Source organism: Parambassis ranga, chromosome 5 (assembly GCF_900634625.1).
Source record: "Parambassis ranga chromosome 5, fParRan2.1, whole genome shotgun sequence".
Lineage (NCBI taxonomy): Eukaryota > Metazoa > Chordata > Actinopteri > Ambassidae > Parambassis > Parambassis ranga.
Window position 1 is genome coordinate 13,715,427 of NC_041026.1, and position 14,268 is coordinate 13,729,694.

Below are 14,268 nucleotides of genomic sequence, written 5' to 3' on the forward strand. Positions count from 1 at the left end.
TGTAATCTTATTAATCAACAAAAATTCATCTCTATTCACGCAGGATAAAATCTTCCAAACTTTGTTAATTTATAACTTGAAAAAATTCTTATTTGTCATGCAACCAATCAATTATCTTTTTTATGTCTTTTATTGGGTCACTTTTTAATAATTTTGAGACAGATTTGCAAACTCAAAGAAATGAACAGTGCACGCTTCTTTGATTAAACATTTTTCAAGACTTCCCATCAACATTTCAAAACTTTTAGGCCTCCTAAATGTCATGTTTGTTTTCCACACCTGTTCTTTGCAGATGAAAGCATTCACTCTTCAGGAAGCACTGTTCGAATGTAAAGCACCTGTGCAACTACAGTTCCTATCACTCTGTTTCTGCATGCACAGTTTCACCCTTCTAACATCACCGCTGCACGTCTGTATTTTTTTACTATCCTGTTCCAAAGCCATGTGGGAACCCTGCAGAGTTAACATTTTGAGACGAGTAGATCTTCCTGCTACACAGCAGCGGCGCACAACTGGGAGCAGCTTCAGGCTGAACAGGTAACAAAGCGAATGGCATCTTCAATTACCTTCAGGAAGAGGATCAAAGCTTCCTGTTGAAATGCATGTCTCATCTTTAGAGCGCTGCCATCAGCAGCAGCAGCAGCAGCACCCAGAAAATAAATTTCCCACAGTCACAGCATTTCCTCTGTCATCTTTTCCTCTGGCTCACTCACTATCTGTCACTTATTCCTTTATGGCTTTTGTCAGTTGTAGGTTCTTCTTAAAAGTCTTGAGACTACTTTGACACTTCTTGTGAAGAAGAAGCGTGCACCTGTTAGCGGAGCTCAGCAGGGCGTTAAATTTGTATGTCAACTCAGTTTGTCGGCAGCCAATACAAAAATAAACTGACTTAACAGAACCTTAATAACTTCACATATTAATGTGCGCCTATGTGTTTTTATTCAAGTTCTTCACACTTAGTATGTAAAGCGCGTGTGTGGGCAGAGAGGTGGCAGCGTCAACAAAAACAAACTTGGCATTAGAGGCGACAGGATGTGTTTTTCACACCAGAGCCGGAGCCTACTGTGAACACTACAGCCGGCAGTAAAAAGAAGAGAAGACTGGAAGGAGGAAGTGGAATTACAGAGACTGAAGAAGCTTTCAGACATGTACTGCAGCACAGCACTGCTGTGTGTCAGAGTTCAAAGACCCTCACACGGACAGTCCTCCATTATGAGTGAAATACAAACTGAGATTCCATCATAAATGGGAACAAGGGCACCAAAGCTGTCTGCAATGTATCGCTATGTTGTTGTATGTGCACCAGCAAACACTGCATCAACCGACACGTGAGGGTCTACGCGTCAAAACCAAATTTAAGGTTGTAATTATATTGTTTTCAATCATTTTAGGACAAAGAACAGCTTTTAAACATGTTTGGAAGTTGTGTGTGTGTGTTTGTGGCCCGTACCTGTCAGTCACCTCAGACGCCCCCTCCCCTCCTCCTTGTTCGGCTGACAGCGCTGTGACGTCTGGCATCCCAACTCTTTCCAGGAAACACAGGTCTGTATCAGCACGCATGGCGTTATACCGCTCATATCCTGTCCGAAGACAAAAATCACCAGACAGACACATTGAAACACAAAACGTAATTCACAATTCTGCTAACAAGCTCACAATAAATCAGGTTCTTTAATCCAGTTTCTGATCTGATCTTCAGCACAACACAACAGAAGTATGGGGGCTGACAAAACCCAAGCACATGCATGCAAAAACGCATAGCATCCATGTTTATTTCCTGAATCACTGTTTTGTGTGTCACATGAGCGTTTTTAAATATGTAACATCTGAACTACCTTTAAATCGAAAGAAAAATGCTCATCATCACATGTGCATGACAGAAATGACACTAAGTGTTGGTTGACACCTGTCCTCACCGTGTTTGTGGACTCCTATGAGGAGAGACTTGTCAGCCTCTGCATCCCACCACGTCACCGGGATCTCTATGTAGTCGATGTCGGGCAGTGACACCTCGAGTTTACTGTTGACAGACACACAAACAATCAGTCTGTCAGTCAGCGCTGACAGTGTCAGGAAACTGACAACAGAAGCACAGACAGTCAGGCAGAAATCTGTCAAACTATATTTTTAACTATTTCAGGCTCAGTGCTGCAGCTTCAGATTGGTAATAATATAAACTGAGCAGGAAGCCAAAAGCGCTGAACAAATCAATACATCAGTAAGTGTTCATGTTTATATCTCTCCAGCGCAAGAGTCAGTAGACACATCAAGCATTCATACCTGGCAGGAATCCCCTCTAGAGCTTGATTGGCAGCTTCTCCCAGAACCTCCACCTTTAGGTAGTACAGCATCCGCACCCTCAGCAACACCCTGAGGAGTCAGAACAAAAGTAACCATTAAAGGATGTCAAATCAGAGAATTCAAAAGTCTTCTGTTTAGCTGTTGAATAAAGCGTTTAATGTCTTTTCTTTGTTTTATTTCTTCCTACTTTACAATAACTTTACCACTGTTACAGAAGAATTATGAATTCAAAATGTCTGAACCTTAAGCGTGAGCCACCATACCCCAACTTCAGATGACACTAAATGCTTAAAAGCTGCCGATTGTGGTGTTTCTAAGCAGCTGGTCATTAATGATACATGACCGAACACTGAAATGACTGAAATCCTGCTAATTGGAATTAGTATAGCAGCTCATCCACTGACTTGTTGCAGTGTTGTTTTAGGTGTTTCTTGTAGCTCTCATCCTGCAGCACCACCTCAGGGTTACAGTGGACCAGCCAATCAGCATTCTTCAGCTCAGGAACATTCAGCTGATTCTTTAGCTTCTTTCCCTTCCTGCCTCGAGGAACAGGAGCCGATAAACCTGAGTCAGAGGGGAAAATATTAAATAAAATATTTTATTTTTTTGCAGTTTCACAGATTTAAATGCTGGTCATTGATTTTTCATGTAAGAAAACCTTTTAGGAAGGTAGACATCTAATAAAAGGCTCACCAGAGTGATTGAGGAGCGCCTGATCGTCGCCTTCCTTGGTGGGTGAGATCAGATCCCAGATGAAGCTCTTGATCTTGTCATCACCTTTGTAGTGTTTGAGGCAGTAAACCAGCAGAGCCCTGCACAGCAGAAACAATCAGGGGCTGCTTCTAACAATGATGAGGATGAAGACTTTTCATTTCAAAAAGCACGGCTTACCTGCAAATCACCTCCATGTCTCTCTCTGTCAGGTGCCATTTAAAACGCCCGTGGTTTAGGATGTCCTTCCACCGACCCCAGCTTGAAAGACGAGGAGTGAAAATAAAAAAGGACAGGGGGCGGGGAAAATGAGAGAGAAACAGGAAAATTAGCAGGTTACAGAAATAGATCTATTCCCATGTGATACAGATTAGGTGTCTGTTGTTTTTTTTATTCTATGTTTACACTTGAGCTAACAAAACATGCTAACATAAAACATCTTGAAAAGTGTTAAGATGTCATTACACAGGATACTGGAGTAATTTCATTTTTAGGCTGACGGGTGTCAGAGAGGGACGTCAGACTGTGAGGATGTCATGTCTGCATGCAAAGGAGCACTGTCAAAGAGGGAACTACTCTGTTATATTCTGCACTGTCTGTGTCTTGCCGCTCTAATATGTTGCCCTACAGTATATGAATGAAGAAGATTTCTGAAAACCTACCCAAAGATGAGCAGGTTCTTTTCCACTCGGAAGCATTCTGCACGGAGGTAGCGCCGAGTTCGTTCACCTAGGCGACGAGTCCGGCAAGGCCGATCCTCTGAGTCGCTGTCCAGCTCTGAGAACTCCATCAGCTCATCATCCTCAAAAGAGTTGTAATGACGAGTCTGTTTTCTCACCCGGGGCGTGTCTATCACCAGGGACTCCTGCAACAAAGGATAGGAATCTATGAATGTTTGTAAATTATCTAAAGAGAAATACACCCGATGACATAAAAAACCTAAACATGAGGGTTGTTTACTGTTTCAGGATTCATAGCCCAAATGATGGTGCACACACATACACACACACACACAGTGCATAAGGACATTTGTTTGGAGTGCAATCTGTTTCATTCATTAAGGAAGGCCATCTGTTAGAACAGGAGAGGAGAGGGATCTTTTCATTCCATTCATCCACTCCTGCTTTTATTTTGAAATCTTTCCTGTACCTTCTCTGACTTGGCATCAATCTCAACTTCAGCGATCTTGGCCCACTTCTGCCAGAAGTTGGGGTCGTCCAGAGAAATGTCTGTTCTGTTACCAGAAGAGATGAAACTTGCCTGAGGAGGTACAAAGAGAAACACACAGTGAGAAAAAAAAATGTTGACTCTGACTCTGGTTGATGTGAACTTGGTTTTGACAGAACCTGGCTTTTACCCAAATGTTTGCACTAAAGCTGCCAATGGTTGCAAACCTTAGCACAAATATTTGGCTTCCTTATATTTGATCTTTATGCCAAAATATTCCAAATATTCAGTCCAATTTAAGGTGTTTCCCATGTTTTTAGGATCTCTGTAGCCTGTTGACAAGGTTGATCTGATCCAATTACATTTGTCTGATGATACCAGGCTAAGCTTTCTATCTTTAGGAATTTCCACCTTTGCAAACGTGGATCCTTTCCCTTCTGACTGAATGGTGATGGTCTGAGTTCGCCTCTGAAGTATCTGATCAATGTCTTCCTCACAAAACTTGGAGCCCTCGTCTTCTTCGTCCATGAGTGCTCCATATGCTCCTTTTTTCAGCAAATCCTCAACTTCAAGCTTAGAGAGCTGCTGCACCTGCAGACAGGAGCAGACACACATGCTAAAACACCCACCAGCCTTTTACAATCGATTTACACTCAAACGAGAACATCTCTTACCCCGTTGAGGCTTCCTTTACGGTTGATGTCTTGAAGGACGGCTTTGTCCAGTCCTAACTTCAGACTAGCTTTGTCAAACATTTCTCTTTCATACGAGTTCCTAGTGATCAGTCTGTAGACTTTCACTGCTTTGCTCTGACCAATCCGGTGGCAGCGAGCCTGGGCCTGAAAAACAACAACAAACGACATTAATGCACTTTACTGCATCCTTTTTTTTTACAAAAGCTTTAGGGGACATTAAAGCTTAGTTATGCATAAATGCAATGAATCCATAATGTAAGACTTACTCCATACCAAAGCCTACTGCTGTGCATTTTAACCCTTTAAACAGCAGATCATTCAGAGTAATTTAACTGTTATCTGAGGCCCTTAGTAAGAGCAGGTCATTGTCAGTGTTAGCCATACATGCTGTACCAAAACGGTCCAATCTTCACCTCATATTCTTTGTATTAGCCGTTTTTTTAAAGAAAAAAATGACAGAATCTGTCTCTCAAATAATGTTCCGACATGTATCTTTCCATTAGAAAAAGTTGGTAGTTTAGATATTCTTTCATTCATTTTTAAAGGAGACTCTCTGGAGTGTGGAAGAACAACAATGATGGTACTGTATGCAGTTTAATGAAATAATCATTTTGTCAATGGATGAAAATGTGAAATTTAAATGTATATAACAAAACACAACACAGTAGCTGGTAAAAGCTTGTGGGCAATGTAAAAAGAATACAAATAATGATCAGTGATCTATCGTCATTTGAATCATTGTGTTGTTTTGTGTTTATTTTCATACACACTGGGATTCAGTGTCACAGTTACACACATTTCATGAGCCATTCAACAGAGAAGAAGAGGTATGGATTTCCAGTTGATCAAATGTTCACAACTTCGGATGCACCGAATTTACGGCCACCGAAAATTTTCGTCCGAAAATGGCCCAAAAGTGCATTTTTGGTTTTCAGCCAAAACACTTTTTTCACCAAAACAACTCGGCCGAAACAGGATGTTGTTGGGAGGATGCATCTGCAGCAGACGTTAATTCTTTCAAACGCAGCACTAAAGCATCTTCTAAGCAAAGAGGTTGAGACGGACTGGAGTGAAAACATTGAAAAGTACACTCATAGGATTCTCTGGACTTCATCGTGACAGTATTTATCATTTATTTATTAAAGATTAAACTATTAACTATTACTAATATTAAAGATTATACTATAAAGCAGCATGCACGAGAAATGATCCAGGCCGCGCAGATGCGTAGAACCCACTTGGAGACAGAGAAGCGCACAGATCCTGCAGTAGAGCGCCTCAAAAAAAATCATAGACAGGCTATACTATTTATGTGACATCAGATTTATTTTTCTGCTGGACATTTTTTTAATTTGACAAAATGTTTATTTATGCACTGGCGCTTTATTTAAATACAACACACATAATGTACACATGAGTGGGATCAAGCTAAGTTAATTGTATTTTATATTGTGCATTGTTTGAATGTGCTAAATAAATATTTTCAATTGCTTTATCTATACTTTCAAACATTAATATTAAGTTGTGCATTTGCAATGCCTTGATTTTAGTGAGGTTAGTACACAGTTGTAGCCATAAATGCAATGGTACTAATAATTGGCATAATACGTTTTTTTTTAGTGTTTTGGTTTTCGGCCAAGAATCTTCATTTCGGTGCATCCCTATTCACAACACTAATAACTTATCTTAAGTTTTTTAATGAAAAAATGTTTGATAGAATGATCATTGATTTTCTTTTTAATATTCCTTTGTTTTTATAAGGTAACCGCATGTTTTTAAATGTGCATGGCCAATTTAACAGGCTGAATCCAGCGTACCACTGTTTACTATAATTTATTCAGCACTAAATAGGCAGACAAACACAAAAGTCCCTGACAGAAAAATAACTATTAAACAAGACATAAACATTAATGGAAATCATTGTAGAGCTATTGAGATGCCTTGATACCTGGCAAGATAAGGAAACGTGAAGTGCATCAGAGCTGTGAGGAACATTCATACTCACACTGTAACACTGCACACTCGCTTCATTATTCCAGCCACTCTTTGAAGCGCACATTATGCCGACTATTGCAGTACCGAAAGGCATCACAAATGTCACTATGCATTAAATGACTTAGACGAGCAGCGACTTAGCAGAATCAAACAAAGGTTGGACACACAAACCCTTGATCTGACTCATTTCATCAGCCCACGCTCTAGTCGTGTGACGGTAATTGGCCCAGGTCTCTGCTCACCTGCAGGTCATTCTGGGGGTTCCAGTCCGAGTCGAAGATGATGCAAGTGTCAGCAGCCGTCAGGTTGATTCCCAGACCGCCGGCTCTGGTGCACAACAGAAACACAAAGCGGTCCGAATCCGGTTTACAGAAGCGGTCGATGGCCGCCTGCCGCAGGTTCCCCCGCACACGACCGTCGATGCGTTCATATGTGTAGCTGCAGAAAACACACAGACGTGGTCATTTCATCAATTTCTCTGCGCTAAATTATTATTTAGTCATGTTTCCTCCATCTTTGTCCTCACCGTCTCTGTATGAGGTAGTCTTCCAGGATGTCCAGACAGCGGACCATCTGGGAGAAGACCAAGACTTTGTGTCCACCAGCCAGCAGTTTGGGCAGCAGCTTGTCAATCAACACAAGTTTACCAGCCGCCTGGATCATGGCCTGCAGCTGGAAGTCTGGTGCATCTGGACTGTGGCACTTCTTAAAGCTTTCCAATATCTTCTCCTCAGCTCCTAGAAGACAGAAATGTAGGAATGTAAGTCAAGGCAAAACTATGAATGATAACCCTGTGCATGTTTGTTGGTACCTGTGATAAGGTAGGGGTGGTTGCAGCACTTGCGGAGTTCCATCATGGTGTTAATGAGGTTGGGCATGTTGTGCTGATTCGCTCCTTTGGAAAGGAAGGAGAAGTTTTTCTCCAAGATGGCTCGGTAGTATTTCTTTTGAATGTTTGTCAGCTCAACCTACAGCAAAAACAAAAGACAAAAGTAACAGCTTCATAAAACTGATTTTCTCTTTCACATTGTCTGTCCTTACTGCCTGATGATTACGTCTGCACAGTTTATCATACATTATGCTGTTGCACTGTAGAACACTGTCTTTGGGCCTTAAAGGTAGGGTAGGATGTTCCATTCTGATGCACTTTTTGTTAAATTAGTGTAACTTCTCTTTACAATCCGATAGCAACCAATTAGTTCGGCAGTTTCGCATTAAAACGAGGAATATTAATCATCTGTGGAAGCTATAAAACGCTAAAAACATCAGCCAATGAGACTCTGGATCTTCCTGCCCATATTGTAAAACATTCAATTGTTCATTTCAATTAGCTGTTGATTCAACTTTAACATCATTCAGAATTTTGCTGTGACTGAAGAGACTAATAAAGACTATAAAGACTAGAATAACTCTGATTGAAACAAGTGGTAATTAGTGGACTCATTACTGCAGCCAAATAAATAGAGGTTTTGTCAGTGATCGTTCGACCAAAACAAAAGGAGTGAGGTTTAAAAAAAAAAAAAACAAAAGGATCTGTGAACAGTAAAAATATGAGCTGCTAAAATCTTCTACAATTTTGTTAAAAGACACACAGGCCTGCTGTACCTCTATGATGGTCTCTTCTTTAGGAGCGAGATTTTTTTCTACATCATCTTTCAGTCTTCTCAGCATCATGGGCTTCAAAATGGCCTGAAGCTTTTTCACCTGAGGGAGAGAATAGAAGAAGTGTGAATGAGCACAAACACTTTTTTGCCTTGATTGGAAAAAAGCCAAGCAACACTCTCAACCTTAAAACCAGGCTTGAAATGTTCGCTTTTTTGAGATCACGTTACAATAGTTGTGGATTTGGATGATTCCATGGATGATTCCATTAGAGCATCTAAACAAATCTAAACTTGAAATCATAAAATTTTGAACCTGTTCATCCGTCTTGAGGTCTCCAAACTCTTCTAGAAAGGTGCTTTCTGATGGAAACTGCAGCGGCTCCAGGAAGTTCAGCAAACTGAATAGCTCCTCCACTGAGTTCTGCAGAGGGGTTCCAGTCAGGAGAACCTTGTGTTCCTGTTAGAGTGTGGAGAGAAAATAAAAAGCATCTGAAGTGAAAACTAACCACAAAAAAAAAATTCTAGAAAGAACAATGCACAGAAAAATTATACAAATTTCTCACCAGGTTCATTAGTTTGAGTCCTTCCAGCAGTTTGCAGTTTCTGTTCTTCAGCCGGTGAGCTTCATCGATCACCACGCAGCGCCAGTGCAGCTTCTTCAGCTCAGGACAGTCGGCCATAATCATCTCAAAAGTGGTGATCAGCCCGTGAAACTTAAGCACACCTGGGATAGTGTTACCCTGGGAGACAGAGTGAAAAGTATCTGTCAGTGTATCAGTATCAGGATCCTAAAAAAATCACATCCTATTGTTAAGCTTTGATTCCAGTCTAGAAGCTTTACTGTACATCATACATGTGTTTGCAGAATGCTACAATGCTTCAATCTTCAAAAAGATGCTCAACAACAATGCAGTTAAAATGAATCCAGGTCTGAGAATGAAAACCTTCTGCTCTGAGGTCGGTACTACAGAACTTGCATGTGTTCTCTAGGGATCCTTGTATGGATTCGGATCTTTGTGTCAATTACTGTTTTCTTTTAACAGCATTGTGTCAAATATTATTTTGATTAAATGATTTAGTCTTGATTCGTAAACACACAATGTTAATGTTTATTTTAATTTTGGTGTTTTTGGAGATTTTTGGACATCAAATAGGGCAGGTTGAATTTCCTGGGGTATGGATCAACCAACTGAAACTTATGGCAACGTGGTAGCTCACCAGGCTGAGCATGCAGCCCATACACTGATGCAACAGTGGTGCTAGGTCAACTTTAGCTTGTACCCCTAGTTATGTATAATCTGTATCTTATCCTCAGTTCTTTGCTTGACTCCACAGACCAATTGATCAAATAAATGCTAAAAAACCTAAAAAAAAAATCAATACAATTTCTTACAGATGTACAAACTTTTTCAAGACCTGCAGACACACTCTGATTCACAGCTTATTCAGAGGGGTAAAATTCCTTCAAAGAAAGAAAAAAGACCAGACGCCGCCTGACACCTATCTACCCTTTACATCTTAAAGCGGAATTCATAAAAAATTCACAGAGCTGACTTGCTGATCAATCAGGATTGTATGAAGGAACAGACGGCGTTACTCTACCTGCGGGTCTCTGTGATACATCTCGTACTGCAGGATCATCTGCCGGCTGATCTGTGAGCCGTGATACACGATGACGTTCATGTGCGTCCATGTGCGGAACTCCCGCTCCCAGTTTGTGATGGTAGACAGGGGGGCGATGATGAGGAAGGGTCCTCGAATACCCATGCTGAAGATCTCATACAGGAAGGTGATGGACTGGATGGTCTTTCCCAAACCCATTTCATCTGCCAGTATGCAGTTTTTTCTAAGATTAAAGAAAAAAAAACAGGAATGTCTCTCACATGGACCACCATAACAATACTAAACACAGGAAATACATTCATTAATGCAAATTGATACAGTAATTAAGCTAATTAATGCATTATTCTCAACATGACACATTGATGATATTTATGTGAACTCTTGGGCCATAAATGAGTCTCAGGAAAAACGGATGTTCCTTATTAAAATGCTAATTTATGGTCAAATTGAATCATACATATACTATAAAGTTTAAAAATAGGTGGTTGTGTGGTTATGTGTTAGAATGACAAGATGTTGAGGATGTTACTTTAATACTATCTTAAAGTGTTTTGATATTAATCCAGGCTTCTTCATTCTTATTTCTACACCTAAGGGTATTTACCTACAACAGTGCTGTAAATAGTAAAATGGAATATCAGAGGGATTTTCTACAACACAGATTTTGCTGTCAGTGAAAGAAAAGTCTGTCAGGCTGACAGACTTTTCAGGGTTAGTCAAGATGAAGGTAGCAGAATGAAGTCATAAAAAGGTCTTGCCTAATGTAGCAGGTGTGTATGTGATACCATTTTATTAAGAATGCTTGAGAAATGTCAAGTGCTGAGTGAGTCATTTAATTTAGCAGAGTGACCAAGCACGCCGTGTCACTGATGTTTTTATGGTGTTTCAACTCAGGGTTTGTGTGTCCACGCAGCACTGAGTCTAGTCAAACTAACTTTCATTATTTACTCAAGATTTTTTTTCTGCTGTTCAGTCAAATGTCAAAAAAGAAGGTGCTCAGCTTCCTGCTGTCAGATCACTTGTGTTTTTTGTGTTCAGTGAGTTTTCATGTTAGCTTTTGTTTGCTCTACTCTACACACTGGCCAAAGCGCAATGAGTAAACTTAGTATTCACCTGTTGTACCAGTTGAACAGTAACCAGTTCATTCCCTCTAGCTGGTACTCTCTGAGCTGGTTTCCATTCCGGTAATCTCTGGAGAGCTCCAGTTTCTGCCATTTCTCAGGAGATGGTCGTTCCTATAAGAAAAACACACAGAAATGTACATTAAGTGCTGCTGGTGCGCTGATATGTGATTTATTAACTAATTCTGTATTTATTCTCTATTAATCAAATCAGATTAAAGATAAAAAACTATGATCGTTAATAAGCCATTAGTAGATGTAACTGACACTTTCTTTTATCCAAATTAAATAATGAATACACTTTTTCCTCACAAAAAAACAGTGTTTTCTCACAAAAAAGTAACACAAAACCTGAAGAAGACAAGCTCACACAGCACCGAGTGTTCGCACTGTATTAGCACTCATTAGCACCGGCAAAGAAAACAAGGTCATATGGTGAGTCTGAGGGAGAGCGGTGGTAGAGATGTGGGCAGAAAAGGTTCTCTGTTCAGCAGATGAAAGCTATAATGGTGTTGTGCTGATTCTCTTTTTTTCTATGATCTTTCCAATAACTAAACCTCGACATGCAAATGTTTTTTTTTACTATTTATCTAAGATGATTTAAGACGACTCCATGCCTCTACATCTTTTCAGAAATTAAAATTTGAAAGGAAAAAAGGCACTCAGAAGGGAAATAAGATGTCATCTTCCACTTCTAGAGGTAGAAAAATGCCTACAAAATGTAAAGAGACTGAGTGCAGTACAATTACTATTATAACATAAGAAATAATTCATCTTCACTCTACATGAAGGATCACATTATTGCTACATCCTCCAACTCCTCTGAGCTGCCGTGAGTGGAAATGACAGGATAATTATGTCAGTCACTGAAAAGTGTTGACGGCACAAAGATTCATGTATTGGCCAACAGGATGCAAGACAGTGCAACGAAGAGAAACAGGCTTACTATCAGGACATATCTGCAGTGCATTCTGGGTAAAATCTTCTCCTGGCTAGTGATGATGTATGGATTTATAGATTTTTTTGCATTTAATTTACACTTCAAAAAGTTCTACATGCAATATCCACAACCTTACAAAGACATAAAAGTCAAGATTTTGTCATAAAAATAACACATTACTAAGAGGTCAAACTTAGGTGAGCTAATTAGGTAAACCAGTTTTTAAGTTTGTTTGATGTGCTTCAAGGTTTTCACCGAGCTTACAGAGCAATTGGTACCTTATTTTGAAATGAGATACCACATGACCTGTTGAAAAGGCTGTGATTTCAGAGCTGCATCAAACTTCCCTCCTCTCATTCTCACTCCTCTTCTCTTTTGTCTTTACTCACAACATGTCGCAGGTCTGCTGGCAGTTTCTGGATCTCCTCAAACTCTTTGATCTTCTCTGGGTCCAAGTCCTCCTGCAACTCCCACGTCGCCTCTTCATACGACAGACTGCACCACTTAACGAGGTAATGGGTCACCTCCTACGACAAAAAAACATAGCAGGTGTGTGGGTGTGGGTGTGGGTGTGTGTCGTGCGCTTCATCACTGACAATGCTCAAGCATCACTGATGACCTTCAGTAATAATTGCTTTCAAACGCGGCTCTGAGAGGGCGTATGTGTTTGTGTGTTTACCCACCTCTCCCGTCTCGGTGTCTGTGGTAACAGCCACCTCCAGCACTCGGTCCACCTCTACATAGTCCGGGTTAAATAAGTCTTCATCGGGCTATGAGAGGAGATGACGAGAGACACCAAATGATTGCTGATTATTCATTATTAATCAGGTCAGGGGTCATTTTTATAAGGCTGTAAAATTCATTAAAGGCCGTACGTCATGTCATGTTAGAAACAGAGTCTATATTTACTTTATGCTACAATTGATTATTTATTTATCAGATTTAGCAGCAAAAAGGCCCCCTGAGACCAACTGTGTTTTCCATCCATCCATTTATACGTCCACCAAACCACTTAGTCCATCAGCATCGAGGGAACAACAGCGATCCCTGTGTTGGCCCTGAGGCCTCCACCCAGCTGGCCCCACATTCTAAACTTACACAGCCAGTATTGCAATTCAAAGGCTCATTCTTTTTCCCCTTGAAAAGTTATTTAAGAGTAAATTATTTGCAACAAAATGTTTCGGTGTTATAATATTAGTCCAACTAGTCCAGATGGAACAAACTCAGAATAAAGAAAAATGGCAAGTAAACAGTTTTTTTTACAGAAATATATCTGGCAGCTGTTTGCTTCATTTGCAGCCAGAGAGTTGAGAGATTTTAATATCTGAAGTTACTATAAGACCGATGACAACAAACTACATTTTTTTTTAGCACACTTCTGTTTGGCTCGTGGCCTTCCACCCAGATTTCTTTAGCAAAGATTTGGGTGCCCTCATTTGCTTCAAATGATTGTGGAAGGGGGGTTACTGGCAGGTCGCAGCTGCAGCACCCTAAGCAGGGAAACCCAGACCTCCCTCTCCCTAGCAACCTCCTCAATCTCTTCCAATGCGTTCCAAGTCCAGCTGAGAGATCCATGGTGTTCTGACTCTGCCTTGCGATCTCCTCCCGGACACCTCACCTGGGAGTTGTCCAAGAGGGCAGCTAGGCTACTAGCTGCCCAAACCACCTCAACAGGCACCACTCCACGCAGAGGAGCAGTGGCTTTTACTAAGCTCCCCCCACATGACCGTGCTATCACTAAGGGAGAGACCAGCCAACCTGTGGAGGAAGCTCATTTCAGCCAGTTGTAGTCACAATCTTTTTTTAGTCACTTGTCAAAGTTCATGGCCACAGATGAGAGTGGGAACGTAGAGCATCTGGTAAATTCAGAGATGGCTCAGCTCTTTCTTCACTACGACAGACCTGCAGACACCGCCCCAAATCGCCTGTCGTGAAAACCCAATTATGCACTTAAGACTAATTTATGTTCCTTCGTTTGTCAAGATGTTGCCTAGTTACAGCATGTTAGAGTTAACCTGCTGACCTCTAAAGCACCTTTGACATCATCATGAATGTGTGCGAGACACATGAATTAATCACATTTACATTTTCATGACCACTTGGCTTAATTA

At 40.7% G+C, this 14,268-nt stretch overlaps 1 protein-coding gene across 4 annotated transcripts in view; it reads right to left on the reverse strand.

Moving 5' to 3' along the window:
• chd6 (chromodomain helicase DNA binding protein 6) overlaps positions 1–14,268 on the reverse strand; it is a 73,568-nt gene that overhangs the window by 18,431 nt on the left and 40,869 nt on the right. For all 4 annotated transcript variants that reach the window (XM_028407300.1, XM_028407302.1, XM_028407301.1 and 1 more), the window contains exons 10-29: positions 12,841–12,927; positions 12,547–12,684; positions 11,210–11,331; positions 10,076–10,319; positions 9,037–9,213; positions 8,787–8,930; positions 8,475–8,573; positions 7,681–7,837; positions 7,396–7,606; positions 7,112–7,307; positions 4,854–5,018; positions 4,591–4,770; positions 4,162–4,272; positions 3,675–3,877; positions 3,193–3,273; positions 2,995–3,113; positions 2,706–2,865; positions 2,281–2,370; positions 1,917–2,020; positions 1,451–1,580 (exon numbers count right to left, since the gene is read on the reverse strand). In XM_028407300.1, coding sequence (XP_028263101.1) covers positions 1,451–1,580; positions 1,917–2,020; positions 2,281–2,370; positions 2,706–2,865; positions 2,995–3,113; positions 3,193–3,273; positions 3,675–3,877; positions 4,162–4,272; positions 4,591–4,770; positions 4,854–5,018; positions 7,112–7,307; positions 7,396–7,606; positions 7,681–7,837; positions 8,475–8,573; positions 8,787–8,930; positions 9,037–9,213; positions 10,076–10,319; positions 11,210–11,331; positions 12,547–12,684; positions 12,841–12,927 — 2,918 coding nt within the window. The remainder of the gene's footprint in view (positions 1–1,450; positions 1,581–1,916; positions 2,021–2,280; positions 2,371–2,705; positions 2,866–2,994; positions 3,114–3,192; positions 3,274–3,674; positions 3,878–4,161; positions 4,273–4,590; positions 4,771–4,853; positions 5,019–7,111; positions 7,308–7,395; positions 7,607–7,680; positions 7,838–8,474; positions 8,574–8,786; positions 8,931–9,036; positions 9,214–10,075; positions 10,320–11,209; positions 11,332–12,546; positions 12,685–12,840; positions 12,928–14,268) is intronic.